This window comes from Zosterops lateralis, assembly GCF_965231275.1.
Source record: "Zosterops lateralis genome assembly, chromosome: 33".
In the NCBI taxonomy this organism is placed as follows: Eukaryota; Metazoa; Chordata; class Aves; order Passeriformes; family Zosteropidae; genus Zosterops; species Zosterops lateralis.
In genome coordinates, this window is record NC_139793.1 from 2,877,780 (window position 1) to 2,891,864 (window position 14,085).

Here is a 14,085-nt window from a genome sequence, read left to right on the forward strand (position 1 = left end):
AGGGGCACCCCAAAACCCCCTGCACAGCCTCCCCCAAAATCCCCCAGCTGGGGACACCTCCCCGTACCTCACCAACGTGTCCCCCGTTCTGTGACAGGCAGATGGGACGGTGGAGATGGTGGGAGGTGGGTGGAGATGATGGAGATGATGGAGATGGAGATGATGGAGACAGACAGATGGACATGAGGACATGGACCCAGTCACCCAGAACAGCCCCAAAACACCCGAGCCAGGGGACAGGGAGGGCCACTCACGTTGACCTCGGTGACGGCGATGTCCACCACGCTGCCCACCACAATGAGGGCGTCGAAGGTGTTCCAGGCGTCGCAGAAATAATGCTGGGGGGGGGAAGGTGGTGAGGACTCCCTGTCCTGTGATCCCCTCCTTGTGTCACCTCCCGATGTGACAGCCACCCCTGCCCTGTGTCACTCCCCAGTGTGACAGCCACCCCTGCCCTGTGTCACCCCCCTTGTGACACCCCTCCGGCGTACCCGGGGTTTGAAGGCGATGATCTTGAGCACCATCTCCACGGTGAAGAGCCCCGTGAACACCATGTTGAGCAGGTCCATCACGTAGTTGAAGGGCTTGGATTGCTCATAGTGCTGTGGGGGGGTCACAGGGGTCTGGCACTGTCCCCTCTGTGACCCCCCTTGTCCCCCCAGGTGTCCCCTCCTCACCTGCACGGCCAGGGCGATGGTGTTGAGCAGGATGAGGACGAACATGATGTACTCGAAGGCGGTGGAGTTGACCATGGCCCACACGCGGTACTGGGTGCGGTTCTTGGGGATGTAGCGGCGCAGGGGCTGCGCCTTGAGCGCGTATTCCACACACTGCCGCTGGGGGGACAGGGGACAGCGTGGGGACAGCGTGGGGACAGTGCCACCCCACACACTGCCGCTGGGGGGACAGGGGACAGCTTGGGGACAGTGCCACCCCACACACTGCCGCTGGGGGGACAGGGGACAGCTTGGGGACAGTGCCACCCCAGTGCCACCCTAGTGTCACCCCACACACTGCTGCTGGGGGGACAGGGGACAGCGTGGGGACAGTGCCACCCCACACACTGCCGCTGGGGGGACAGGGGACAGCGTGGGGACAGTGCCACCCCACACACTGCCGCTGGGGGGACAGGGGACAGCGTGGGGACAGTGCCACCCCACACACTGCCGCTGGGGGGACAGGGGACAGCGTGGGGACAGTGCCACCCCACACACTGCCGCTGGGGGGACAGGGGACAGCGTGGGGACAGTGCCACCCCACACACTGCCGCTGGGGGGACAGGGGACAGCGTGGGGACAGCGTGGGGACAGTGCCACCCCACACACTGCCGCTGGGGGGACAGGGGACAGCTTGGGGACAGTGCCACCCCACACACTGCCGCTGGGGGGACAGGGGACAGCGTGGGGACAGCGTGGGGACAGTGCCACCCCACACACTGCCACTGGGGGGACATGGGGATGGCACGGGGACATGGGACTCTGCAGCACCATGGGGACATTGCAGGGCCAAGGGGACACCACAGGATCATGGGGACATCACAGAGGAAAGGGGACACTGCAGAGTTAAGGCAACACTGCAGAGTCATGGGGATATCGCAGAGCCAAGGGGACAATGCAGGACCATAGGGACATCACAGGGTCATGGGGACACAGCAAGGCCAAGGGGACACCACAGAGCCAAGGAGACATTGCAGAGGAAAGGGGACACCACAGGACCATGGGGACACTGCAGGGCCAAGGGGACAGTGCAAGGTCATGGGGACACCAAAGGGCCATGGGGACACCACAGGGTCATGGGGACATCGCAGAGGGAAGGGGACACTGCAGGGCCACGGCCGTGTCCCCACACCTGGTTCTTGTCGAGCTCGCAGTTGCGGTACTCGCTCTCGCCCTGCGCGCGGAAGGTGATGATGACGAAGCCCACGAAGATGTTCATCATGAAGAAGGCGATGACGATGATGTAGACGATGAAGAAGATGGAGATCTCCACGCGGTAGTTGTAGATGGGCCCCTGGTTCTCAGCGTTGGCGTCGATGGCCTTGTACAGCAGCCTGGGGGGGGACACGGTGTTGGGGTGTCCCCATGGGGGTGGCAGTGTCCCTGTGCCCACCCCCGGGGACTCACGCAGGCCACCCCTCGAAGGTGGACACGGTGAACAGGGCCATCATCCCCGCCAGGACGTTGTCAAAGTTGAAGTCGCTGTTGAGCCAGAGGCGCTCCCGCACCTGCGGGTGGGACACGTCCCCGTCCTTGTACACCAGGAATGTCCCCCTGGATGGGACAGTGACAGTGAGACCCCAGCCCCCATAGGACACTGCCACCACTGAGGGGTGGGGGACAGGTCCCTGTCCTTGTACACCAGGAATGTCCCCCTGGATGGGACAGTGACAGTGAGACCCCAGACCTCACAGGACACTGCCACTGCTGAGGGATGGGGGACAGGTCCCTGTCCTTGTACACCAGGAATGTCCCCCTGGGATGGGGACAGTGAGAGTCCCCATAGGACACTGCCACCACTGAGGGGTGGAACATGACCCCATCCTTGTACACCAGGAATGTCCCCCTGGATGGGACAGTGAGGGTGAGACACCCCCTGGACACTGCCACTGACTGAGGGGCCACAGGGACACCACAGGGACAGCAACAGCAGGACCCCATGGGGACACAGGGACAGCACAGGGTCACAGGGACAGCAATGGTGAGACTCTAAAGGGACAGTGCCACCACTGGGTGGGACAAGGCCTCATCCCTTACACCAGGAATGTCCCCCCTGGGACAGGGACACAGGGACAGTGATGGTGACACCCCAATGGGACACTGCCACCAGCAGGGGGTGGGACACCGTGGGGACACTGGTGGGGCGGGTGAGGGTCAGGATTTGAGGTGCAGGGCTCAGTTTGGGGTGTGGGGTCATTTCTGGGGGTGACACTCACTTGCACTCTCCTGGCGTGTGCTTGGCCTCGTCAGTGCAGCTGTAGAACTTGCCCTGGGGGGATCGGGGGGTCAGCGGGACCCTCAGCCCCCCGGGAGGGGTGGGGACCCCTCGGGAGGGTGGGGACCCCTATTTGGGGGGGTCAGGGCCCCCACCTTGAAGAGCTGCACCCCAATGCAGGCGAACATGAACTGCAGCAGAGTCGTGACGATCATGATGTTCCCGATGGTGCGGATGGCCACGAACACGCACTGCACCACGTGCTGGGGACAGGGACAGGGACAGGGACAGAGGTGTCACCAGGGCATGAGGAGAGGGACAGGTGTCACCAGAGCATGGGGACAGGGACAGCAGTGTCACTGGGGTGTGGGGACAGGGACAGGTGTCACCAGGGCATGAGGAGAGGGACAGGTGTCACCAGGGTGTGGGGACAGGGACAGAGGTGTCACCGGGGCATGGGGACAAGGACAGGGACAGAGGTGTCACCGGGGTGTGGGGACAGGGACAGGTGTCACCAAGGCATGGGGACAGGGACAGAGGTGTCACCAGGGTGTGGGGACAGAGACAGAGGTGTCACTGGGGCATGGGGACAAAGACAGAGGTGTCACCAGGGCATGGGGACAGGGATGTCACTGGGACAGGGGGACATGGACATTGGTGTCACTGGGGCATGGGGACAGAGATGTCAGGGGGACAGGGACAAGCACAGGGACAGGGGTGTCACTGGGACATGGACACAACAGAGATGCTGCAGACACCAGGACGTGAGGACAACCAGGACAGTGGGACATTGGGACATGGGAACAAGTGGGACACTGAGGCCACTGTGTGCTGGGGACACCAATGACACAGCTACCCCGGGACACTGGGGGCACGGGGACAATGGGGACCCCTGTGCCACCAACAGCATGGCATGCTGGGGTCCCAGTGCTCCCAGTCCCACCAGTACAGTGTCCCAGCCCCCAGCCTGCCATGGCCACTGCTGGGAGGATGCCTCTCCCAGTGCTCCCAGTGCCCCCAGTGCCTCCCAGTTCCCACCTTGAGGCCCTTGGCCCTGTTGATGGCTCGCAGTGGCCTCAGGACACGCAGGACCCGCAGGATCTTCACCACTGAGATGGCGCTGGAGCTGCCAAGGGACACACCAGTGCTCCCAGTAACGCCCCCAGTGCTCCCAGTAACGCCCTCAGTGCCTCCAGCAGCATTTCCAGTTTTCCAGGGTCCTCAGCAATGGCCCCAGTGCCTCCAGTGTTCTATGCACCCTCCCAGTGCCCACAGTGTTGAGCCTGGCACCTCCCAGTGACCCCCAGTTCCCCCAGTGGTGCTCCCAATGTCCCCCCAGTGGTCCCAGTGAAGCTCCCAGTGTCCCCCAGTTCCCCCAGCAGTGCTCCCAGTTCCCCCAGCAGTGCTCCCAGTGCCCCCAGCAGCTCTCCCAGTGCCCCCAGCAGCTCTCCCAGTGCCCCCCAGTTCCCCCAGCTCACTGCATGCCGAAGGAGATGAGGGAGACGCCGACCACCAGCACGTCCAGGAGGTTGAACCAGTTGCGGAGGAAGGAGCCTTTGTGCAGGAAGCCGCCAAACACCGTCATCTGTGGGAGAAGGTGAGCCCCAAACTGGGGACCCCCTGTCCCTGGGGGCACCCCAAACCCCGGGAAGCCCCCAAAACCCAGGAACCCACTCCTAAACCCCAGGAACCCCCAAACCCTGGGAACCCCCCAAACCCCAGGAATCCACTCCCAAAACTGTGGAGAACACTCTCCCAAAACCCTTGGGAACCCTCCCAAACCCCAGGAAACCCTCCCAAAATTTTGGGAGCCCCTTCCCAAAACCCTGGGAACCCCCCACCCCAAATCTCAGAGAACCCCCCGTACCTTGAGCAGGATCTCCACAGTGAAGATGGAGGTGAAGGCGTAGTCAAAGTAGCCCAGGATCTGGGGGGGCAAAGTGGGGAGGGGGCAACGGGGTGACCCTGACCCCTCTCAAACCCCCCTGGCACCCCCAACCTCCTGGACCCCCCCAAACACCCCCAAATTCCCCCCCAACCCCTCCTTGCCCTTTCCAGCCCCCCCATTTCTTCCCCCCAACTCTGGGCTGGTGGATCCCACATCCCACACGGTTACAGAGTGAACTCCCCCACATCCCCCCAGTGCTCCCAGTGCCCCCAGTCCCTCCCAGTTTGCCCAGTTTGCCCACATGGTTGCGGGGCGAGTGGGCGCGCACGGGGTCCTCTGCGGCCAGGGAGATGCTGCTGAGGATGATGAAGACCAGGATGAGGTTGGTGAAGATGTGGTGGTTGATCAGGGCGTGGCACTTCACCCGCAGCCTGTGCCGGGGACACGTCAGCTCCCAGTGCTCCCAGTGCTCCCAGTTTGCAACTTCCATCCCAGTGCTCCCAGTGCTCCCAGTCCCTCAGTTTACAACTTTCATCCCAGTGCTCCCAGTCCTCCCAGTCCCCAATCCCCAGTGCTCCCAATCCCTCAGTCCCCCCAGTTTGCAACTTTTGTCCCAGTGCTCCCAGTCCCCCCAGTTTGTGTCTCCAGTCCCCCCAGTGCTCCCAGTCCCCCCAGTGCTCCCAGTCCCCCCAGTGCTCCCAGTCCCCAGTTCCCCAGTGCTCCCAGTCCTCCTAGTTTGTGTCTCCAGTCCCAGTGCTCCCAGTGCTCCCAGTGCTCCCAGTCCCCCTAGTTTGCAACTTTTGTCCCTGTGCTCCCAGTCCCCAGTTCCCCAGTGCTCCCAGTCCTCCCAGTTTGTGTCTCCAGTCCCAGTGTTCCCAGTGCTCCCAGTCCTCCTAGTTTGTGTCTCCAGTCACAGTGCTCCCAGTCCCCCCAGTACGTCTGCAGTCCCAGTGCTCCCAGTTGCCCCAGTACTCCCAGCCCCTCCTGCATTGTTCACAGTGTCTCCAGTGCTCCCAGTACCTCAGTGCCCACAGCTCCAGTGCTCCCAGTGCTTCCAGTGCCCTCATTGTTCCCAGTGTCCCCAGTGTCCCCAGTGTCCCCAGTGCTCCCAGTGTCCCCAGTGTCCCCAGTGCCCCCAGTGTCCCCAGTGTCCCCAGTGCTCCCAGTGTCCCCAGTGTCCCCAGTGTCCCCAGTGTCCCCAGTGCCCCCAGTGGCACTCACGGGTTGGTGCTGCTCAACACAAAGAAGGCGCTGCCCTCGGGGATCGGGGTCACCTTGGGCTTGGGGGCCTCCTCCAGGGACTCCAGCCGGGCCCTGCCCAGGCTGTCCCGCTCCCCCCCGGCCTCCTCGTCACCTGCCAGGGACCCCATGTACAGCTGTTGTCACATCCCCCCCTCCAGGGACCCCGTGTCTGGCCACTGTCACTTCTCCAGGGACCTCCCACCCCAAGCACTGTCACCCCGCTCCAGTGACATTGTGTCCAGGCACTGTCACATTCTCAGGGACCCTGTGTCTGGCCACTGTCACCTCTCCAGAGACCACCCCCCCCAAGCACTGCCACCCCCCTCCAGGGACCCCCACCCCAGGCACTGTCACCTCTCCAGGGACCACCCCCCCAAGCACTGTCACCTCTCCAGGGACCCCCACCCCAGGCACTGTCACCTCTCCAGGGACCACCCCCCCCAAGCACTGTCACCTCTCCAGGGACCCCCACTCCAGGCAGTGTCACCTCCCAGGCAGTGTCACACTCTGCAGGGAGCCCCGTGTTCAAGGACTGTCACCCCCCAGGGCCCCTCCATGTCCAGCCACTGTCACCCCCCTCTGTGAACCCCCACCCCAGGCACTGCCATCCCCCTCCAGGGACCCCATCTCGTGTCACTGTCACCTCCCCCGAGTGACATCCAAGGACTGTGACATCCCCTCTTCCAGGGACCCCCCTACATCAGGGCACTGCCACCCCTCACTGCCCGGGCAGGTGACACTCACCTTCCTCCGCCTCTTCCTCCTCCTCCTCCTCTTCCTCCTGCGGCTGATCCCCCTCAACCTGGGGAGGGGAGGGAGAGGGGTGAGGGCTGTGCACACCTGGGGGGTCCCTCCCTCCCCCCCAGGACCCTCCAGTCATTGTCACCCCCCCGGGACCCCTCCTCACCTTCACAGCCACGTCCTGGCTCTCTGTCCCCGCTTCTGCCTCCCCGGCCTTGTCCCTGGGTTGGGGGAAACGAGGGGCTCAGCCAGGGGGTCCCGGGGGTCGGGCACCCCCCCAGGGGACCCAGGGGCTGGGTGTCCCCCCTCATCACCCCCAAAAAGCCCCCAGGGGGCCGGGCTCACTTTTTGTCCCCCCCTGAGTTGATGTTGTCACCGTCGGCCAGGTTGTCCACGGCGATGGCCAAGAAGACGTTGAGGAGGATGTCTGAGGGGAGGGAAGGGCTCACCAGTGCTCCCAGTATCCTCCCAGTATCCTCCCAGTATCCTCCCAGCATCTCCCAATGTCCTCCCAGTGCTCCCAATGCTCTTGGTCCCCCCCAGTGCTCCCAGTGCCTCCACTGCCCCCCCCCAGTGCCTCCCAGTTCTTCCCAGTGCCTCCCAGTGCTCTTGAACCCTCCCAATGCCCCCCAGTGCTCTTGGACCCTCCCAGTGCCCCTTCCAGTCCTTCCTAGTGCCCCCCAGTGCCTCCAAGTGCCCCTCCCAGTCCTTCCCAGTGCCTCCCAGTGCCCCCAGTGCCCCCACTGCCCCCCCAGTGCTCCCAATGCCCTTGGTCCCTCCCAGTGCCCCCAGTGACTCCCAGTCCCCCCAGTGTTCCCAGTCCTTCCCAGTGCTCCCAGTCCTTCCCAGTGCCTCCAGTGCTCCCAGTGCCCCTTCCAGTCCTTCCCAGTGCCTCCCAGTGCCTCCCAGTGCCCCCCAGTGCTCCCAGTCTCCCCAGTGTTCCCAGTCCTTCCCAGTGCTCCCAGTCCTTCCCAGTGCCTCCCAGTGCCTCCAGTGCTCCCAGTGCCCCTTCCAGTACTTCCCAGTGCTCCCAGTGCCCTTCCCAGTGACTCCCAGTGCTCCCAGTGCTCCCAGTGTCCCTCCCAGTGCTCCCAGTGCCCTTCCCAGTGACTCCCAGTGCTCCCAGTGCTCCCAGTGCTCCCAGTGCTCCCAGTGCCCCTGAGCCCAGCCTGCCCACGCACAGTTCCCGCAGATGAAGAGGATGACGAAGTAGACACAGACGAGCATCCCGGGGAACACGGGGCCGCCGTAGGCCATGATCCCATCGTACATCACCGCGTTCCAGTCCTCCCCCGTCAGGATCTGGGCGAGTCGGGGGTCCCCAAACACCAGGGGCACCCCAAACACCTCAGTGCCACCCCCACCAGTGCTCCCAGTACACCGCTGCCTCCCAGTTCTGAGGGAGCAGCATCACCCTGGGGTGGCTACAGGGGGGCTCATGGGTTTTGGGGTCTCCCCACAGGTTTAGGGGACCCACAAGATTCCAGGTCCTTCACAGCTGTTGGGATCTCTCACAGCTTTTAGGGTCTCCCATGGGTTTCGGGCTCTCCCACAGATTCCCCATCATTTTGGGGTCTCCTCATATGGCTTTAGGGTCCCCTGTGCATTTTGGGGTCTCCCCACAACTTTCAGAGCATCCCACAGGTTTCAGGGACACCCTGCAGGCTTTGGGGTCTCCCTGAGGGATCTCAGGTCCTGCAGGTTTTGGGGTACCTGGAACACGGTGAGCAGGGCCTGAGGGAAGGTGTCGAAGGTGCTGCGCTTGGTCTGGGTCTCGTCAAAGCTGAATTTGCCCCCAAAGAGCTGCATGCCCAGGAGGGCGAAGATGATGATGAAGAGGAAGAGCAGCAGCAGCAGGGAGGCGATGGATTTCATGGAGTTCAGCAGGGACCCCACCAGGTTGCTCAGTGATGCCCAGTGCCTGCAGGACACGGGGGTTACTGGGAGCACTGGGAGCACTGGGAGCACTGGGAAGGGGCCAGTGCAGAGCCAACACCCAGTGGTGAGGTGTCACCAATTTGGGACATCACAGGATTGGGGCATCGCTGCCTTGGGACATGAGGGTGGCACGGATTTGGGACATTGCAGGGTTGGGACATCGTGGTGTTGTGGTACTGGGGTGTCACAGTGTTGGGGTGTCCCAGTGTTGTTGGGGTGTCAGGGCAGGGCAGTTTCCCCATGTTGGGGTGTTGCAGTGTTGGTGTGTCCCAGCTTTGAGGCATTGGGGTGTCAGGACATGGCAGTGTCACAGTGTTTGGATGTCCCAGTGTTGGGGCATTGGAGTGTTGGTGCAATGGGCTGTCCCAGCGTTGGGGTGTCCCAGTGTCAGGCCATGGTGGTGTCCCAATGTTGGGGTGTCCCAGTGTTGGGGCATTGAGGTGTCCCAGTGTTAGGGCACTAGAGTGTCCCAATGTTGGGGTGTCCTGGTATTGGGGTGTCCCAGTGCTGGGGTGTCCCAGTGTTGCAGCACTGGGGTGTCAGGACACACTGATGTCCCGATGTTGGGGTGTCCTGGTGTTGGGGTGTCCCAGTGTTAGGGCACTAGAGTGTCCCAATGTTGGGGTGTTCTAGTGTTGGGGCACTGGCGTCTTGTGGTGTTGGGGTGTCCCGTTGTTGGGGCATTGGGGTGTCAGGCCAAGGTGGTGTCCCAGTGTTGGGCTGTCTCGGTGTTGGGGCACTGGGGTGTCAAGATACACTGATGTCCCAATATTGGGGTGTCCCAGTGTTGGGGTGTCCCAGTGTTGCAGCACTGGGGTGTCAGGACATGGTGGTGTCCCAGTGTTGGGGTCCCACTGTTGCAGCACTGGGGTGTCCCAATGTTGGAGCGTCCCAGTGTTGGGACACTGTGGTGTCCCAGTGTTGGGGTGTCCCAGTGTTGGGACACTGTGGTGTCCCAGTGTTGGGGTGTCCCAATGTTGGGACACTGTGGTGTCCCAGTGTTGGGGTGTCCCAATGTTGGGATGTCCCGATGTTGTGGTGTCCCAATATTGGCGTGTCCCAGTGTTGGGGTGTCCCAACGTCATGGAGTCCCTCCCGATGCTGGGGTGTCCCTGCCTGTGCTGCCAGGCCCTGGCACTGTCCCCACGCTGTCCCCACGCTGTCCCCACGCTGTCCCCACGCTGTCCCCACACTGTCCCCACGCTGTCCCCACGCTATCCCTGCGCTGTCCCCACGCTGTCCCCGCGCTATCCCTGCGCTGTTCCCACGCTGTCCCCACGCTGTCCCTGCGCCGTCCCCACACTGTCACCGCGCTGTCCCCACGTTGTCCCCACGCTATCCCTGCGCTGTCCCCGCGCTGTCCCCACGCTGTCCCCACGCTATCCCCGCGCTGTCCCCGCGCTGTCCCCACGTTGTCCCCACGCTATCCCCGCGCTGTCCCCGCGCTGTCCCCACGCTGTCCCCACGCTATCCCCACGCTGTCCCCACGTTGTCCCCACGCTATCCCCACGCTGTCCCCGCGCTGTCCCCACACTGTCCCCACGCTATCCCCGCGCTGTCCCCACGCTGTCCCCACGCTGTCCCCACGCTGTCCCCACGCTGTCCCCGCGCTGTCCCCACGCTGTCCCCGCGCTGTCCCCGCGCTGTCCCCACGCTGTCCCCGCACTGTCCCCACACCGTCCCTCACCGGGTGACCTTGAAGACGCGCAGCAGGCGCACGCAGCGCAGCACGGAGATGCCCAGCGGCTCCATGGCCCCGCGCTCCACCAGCGCGGTCTCCAGCACGCCGCCGCACACCACGAAGCAGTCGAAGCGGTTGAAGAAGCTGGCGAAGTAACACGAGGGCCCCAGCGCGTAGAGCTTCAGCACCATCTCGGCCGCGAACAGCGACAGCAGCGCCTTGTTGGCGTAGGCTGCGGGGACAGCGCGGGGACACCCCCGGGTCACCCCCCGGGCCGGGACCCCCGAGCTCCGGGCAGCACCGGGTCAGGCAGGGGAGTGTTGGGGGGCACTGGGAGGTGTCGGGGGCCATTGAGGGGTGTAATGGGGCTCTGGGGGGTGTCGGGGTACTGGAGGATTTGGGGGGCATTGGGAGGTGTCGGGGGTACCGAGGGGTTTGGGGAGCACTGGGGAATTTGAGAGAGACACTGGGGAGTTTGGGGGGCACTAGGAGGTATTGGGGGCTACTGGGGGGTGTCGGGTGGCACTGGGGGGCATTGGGGGTACGGGGGGGTTTGGGGCACACTGTGAGGTTTGGGGGGCACTGTGGAGTTTGGGGGGTACTGGGGGGTGTCAGGTGGCACTGGGGGGTGTTGGGGGGCACTGGGGAGGGGCAGGGGGTACCAGGGGGTTTGGGATGATCGGGGGGTGTCGGGCAGCACTGGGGGATGTTAGGGCACACTGGGAGGTATCGGGGGTCCCAGGGGGTGTCGGGCAGCACTGGGGGGTGCTGGGGGACACTGGGGAGGTGTCGGGGGTACCGGGGGGTTTGGGAGGCACTGGGAGATTTTGGGGAACACTGGGGAGGTGTTGGGGGTCCCAGGGGGTTTGGGAAGCACTGGGAGTGTCGGGCAGCACTGGGGGGTGCTGGGGGGCACTGGGGAGGTATCGGGGGTACCGGGGGGTGTCGGGCAGCACTGGGGGGTGCTGGGGGACACTGGGGAGGTGTCGGGGGTCCCAGGGGGTTTGGGAAGCACTGGGAGTGTCGGGCAGCACTGGGGGGTTGTGGGGGAACCCTGGAGGGTACCCGGGGGTCCCGGGGGGCCCGGGGGCCGTACCCTGTGTCTCGGTGAGCCAGGGCGGCTGCCCGTAGTGCTCGGAGGCGATGGTCAGCGTGTTGAGGAACACGAGCAGCAGCACGGTCCAGTAGAAGGACACGGATTTCACCGCCGCGCGGCAGCGCCGGCGCCACAGGCGGTTCAGGCGGCGCAGGCGGCGACTGGGGGGCAGCAGGGGGGTTTGGGGGGCAGCGATGGGATTTTGGGGGGCCACAGGGGGATTTTGGGGGTAGCAGAAGGGGTTTGGGGGGCAGTGATGGGATTTTGGGGGGCAGCAGGGGGGGGTTGGGGGGCAGTGAGGGAGTTTTGGGGGGCAGCAGGGGGGTTTGGAGGGCAGTGAGGAGGTTTTGGGAGCAGTAGAGGGGGTTTTAGGGGCAGCAGGGGATTTTGGGGGGCAGCAGGGAGGTTTTGGGGGGCAGCAGGGGGATTTTGGGGGCAGCGGGGGATTTGGGGGGCATCAGGGAGGGGTTGGGGGGCAGCAGAGAGGTTTCAGGGGCAGCAGGGGGATTTTGGGGAGCAGCAGGGTTTTTTAGGGGGCAGCCAAGGGGGATTTGGGGGGCAGCAGGGGGGTTTGAGGGGCAGTGAGAGGTTTTGGGGGGAAGCCAGGTGGATTTTGGGGGGCAGCGGGGAGTTTTGGGGGCAGCAGGTGGTTTTGAGGAGCAGCAAGGGCGTTTTTGGGGGGCAGTGATGGGATTTTGGGGGGCAGCAGGGGGGTTTGGAAGGCAGCAGGGGGATTTGGGGGGGCAGCAGGGGGGTTTTTGGGGGGCAGCGGGGGATTTGGGGGGCATCAGGGAGGGGTTGGGGGCAGCAGAGGGGTTTCAGGGGCAGCAGGGGGGTTTTGGGGGGCAGCAGGGGGGGTTTGGGGGGCAGCAGGGGGGTTTGGAGGGCAGTAGAGGAGGTTTTAGGGGGAGCAGGGGATTTTGGGGGGCACCAGGGGATTTTGGGGGGCACCAGGGGGAGTTTGGGGGCACCAGGGGGGTTTTGAGGGGCAGCAGGGGGATTTTGAGGCATATCAGGGGGATTTTGGGGGACAGCAGGGGGGTTTGAGGGGCAGTGAGAGGTTTTGGGGGGAAGCCAGGTGAATTTTGGGGGGCAGCAGAGGGATTTGAGGGGCAGCGGGGGATTTGGGGGGCATCAGGGAGGGGTTGGGGGGCAGCAGAGAGGTTTCAGGGGCAGCAGGGGGATTTTGGGGAGCAGCAAAGGTTTTTAGGGGCCAGCCAAGGGGGTTTTGGGGGGCAGCCAAGGGGGTTTTGGGGGGCAGCAGGTGGTTTTGGGGGGCAGCAGGGGGTTGGGAGGGAAATTAAGGGTCACACAGAATCCCAGAATCACCAGGTTGGAAAAGACCCCCAAGATCATCGAGTCCAACCCACACCCCAACACCGAGTTCCACATTCAGATGTTTTAGTCTTGAATTAAACACATCAGGGATGGCAACTCCACCACCCCCTTGGGCAGAAAATTCCAGTATTTATCCCCCTTTCCATAAAAAAAACCTTTTCCTAATACCCAACTCATATTTCCCTTGGTGCAGGGGGGAGATTTGGGGGTAGGGAGGGACAAGGCAGGGAGGGAATTTGGGGTCGAGGGGGAGTTTTGGGGAACGTGGAGGAATTTGGGGTACAGGTGATGGGAGGGGCAGTGGGATTTTGGGGACAGAGGGGAGGCTGGGGAGGGTGACAGAGTCTCTGTGGGTGGGAGGCTTTTGGGGGAGCCCCACTGTCCCCCTCCCCTTTTTTTTATTTCCACCCCCTCATTTTTCTCCCCACTCACCAGAATTTTGTCTTTGTAATTTTGCCCCTGGGGAGAGAAAAGCAGAGTTACCCCAAAATTTGGGGATTCTGGGAGAGTCCCTTGGCCATGGGGGGATATCTGGGGGGGCTTTATAGGGGTGCTGGGGTCAGCTTTGCTTGTGGGGGGCTTAGAGGATCCCTGGGGCTATGGGACATGGTCATAGGGGTGTTGGGGTCACTTTTGGGGTCCTGAGGGGAGTGGGGGGGGTCTGTGGGGCTCTGGAGGGGTCCCAGAGGGTTTTGAGGTGCTGTGGGGGTCAGTTCTGGGGTCTCTCAGGCCATGGGTGGCATTGGGGGGCCATAGGGGGCATTATGGGAGGGTCCCGAATTGTTCTGAGGTGCTGTAGGTGTCAGGTTTGGGGTCCCAGTGATCTGTGGGGTGTCCCAGTGATCTGTGGGGTGTCCCAGAGATCTGTGGAGTGCCCAGGGATCCAGGGCATGTCCCAGGGATCTGTGGGGTATCCCAGAGATGTGTGGGGTGTCCGAGGGATCTGAGGCATGTCCCAGTGCTCTGTGGGGTCTTCCAGGGGCCATGGGGGGATCCTGGGGATCTGTGGGGTGTCCCAGCGGTCTGTGGGGTGTCCCAGGGATCCAGGGCATGTCCCACTGATCTATGGGGTGTCCCAGCGGTCTGTGGGGTGTCGCAGGGATACAGGGCATGTCCCAGTGATCCGTGGGGTGTCCCAGTGCTCTGTGGGGTGTCCCAGTGGTCTGTTGGGTATCCCAGTGATCTATGGGGTGTCTCAATGCTCTGTGGGGTGTCCCAGTGCTCTGTGGG

The 14,085-nt window shown here is 63.6% G+C and overlaps 1 protein-coding gene across 1 annotated transcript in view; it reads right to left on the minus strand.

Moving 5' to 3' along the window:
• Positions 1-14,085, minus strand: part of CACNA1F (calcium voltage-gated channel subunit alpha1 F) — a gene marked incomplete at both ends in the record, with an annotated part of 29,120 nt that overhangs the window by 5,243 nt on the left and 9,792 nt on the right. Inside the window, 20 exons of the mRNA XM_083881295.1 lie at positions 255-366; positions 430-602; positions 678-836; positions 1,849-2,050; positions 2,124-2,270; positions 2,933-2,985; positions 3,087-3,194; positions 3,970-4,057; positions 4,410-4,516; positions 4,799-4,858; positions 5,121-5,250; positions 6,041-6,173; positions 6,806-6,863; positions 6,969-7,023; positions 7,148-7,229; positions 7,984-8,104; positions 8,516-8,723; positions 10,428-10,653; positions 11,518-11,678; positions 13,288-13,314. Coding sequence (XP_083737421.1) covers positions 255-366; positions 430-602; positions 678-836; positions 1,849-2,050; positions 2,124-2,270; positions 2,933-2,985; positions 3,087-3,194; positions 3,970-4,057; positions 4,410-4,516; positions 4,799-4,858; positions 5,121-5,250; positions 6,041-6,173; positions 6,806-6,863; positions 6,969-7,023; positions 7,148-7,229; positions 7,984-8,104; positions 8,516-8,723; positions 10,428-10,653; positions 11,518-11,678; positions 13,288-13,314 — 2,410 coding nt within the window. The remainder of the gene's footprint in view (positions 1-254; positions 367-429; positions 603-677; positions 837-1,848; positions 2,051-2,123; positions 2,271-2,932; positions 2,986-3,086; positions 3,195-3,969; positions 4,058-4,409; positions 4,517-4,798; positions 4,859-5,120; positions 5,251-6,040; positions 6,174-6,805; positions 6,864-6,968; positions 7,024-7,147; positions 7,230-7,983; positions 8,105-8,515; positions 8,724-10,427; positions 10,654-11,517; positions 11,679-13,287; positions 13,315-14,085) is intronic.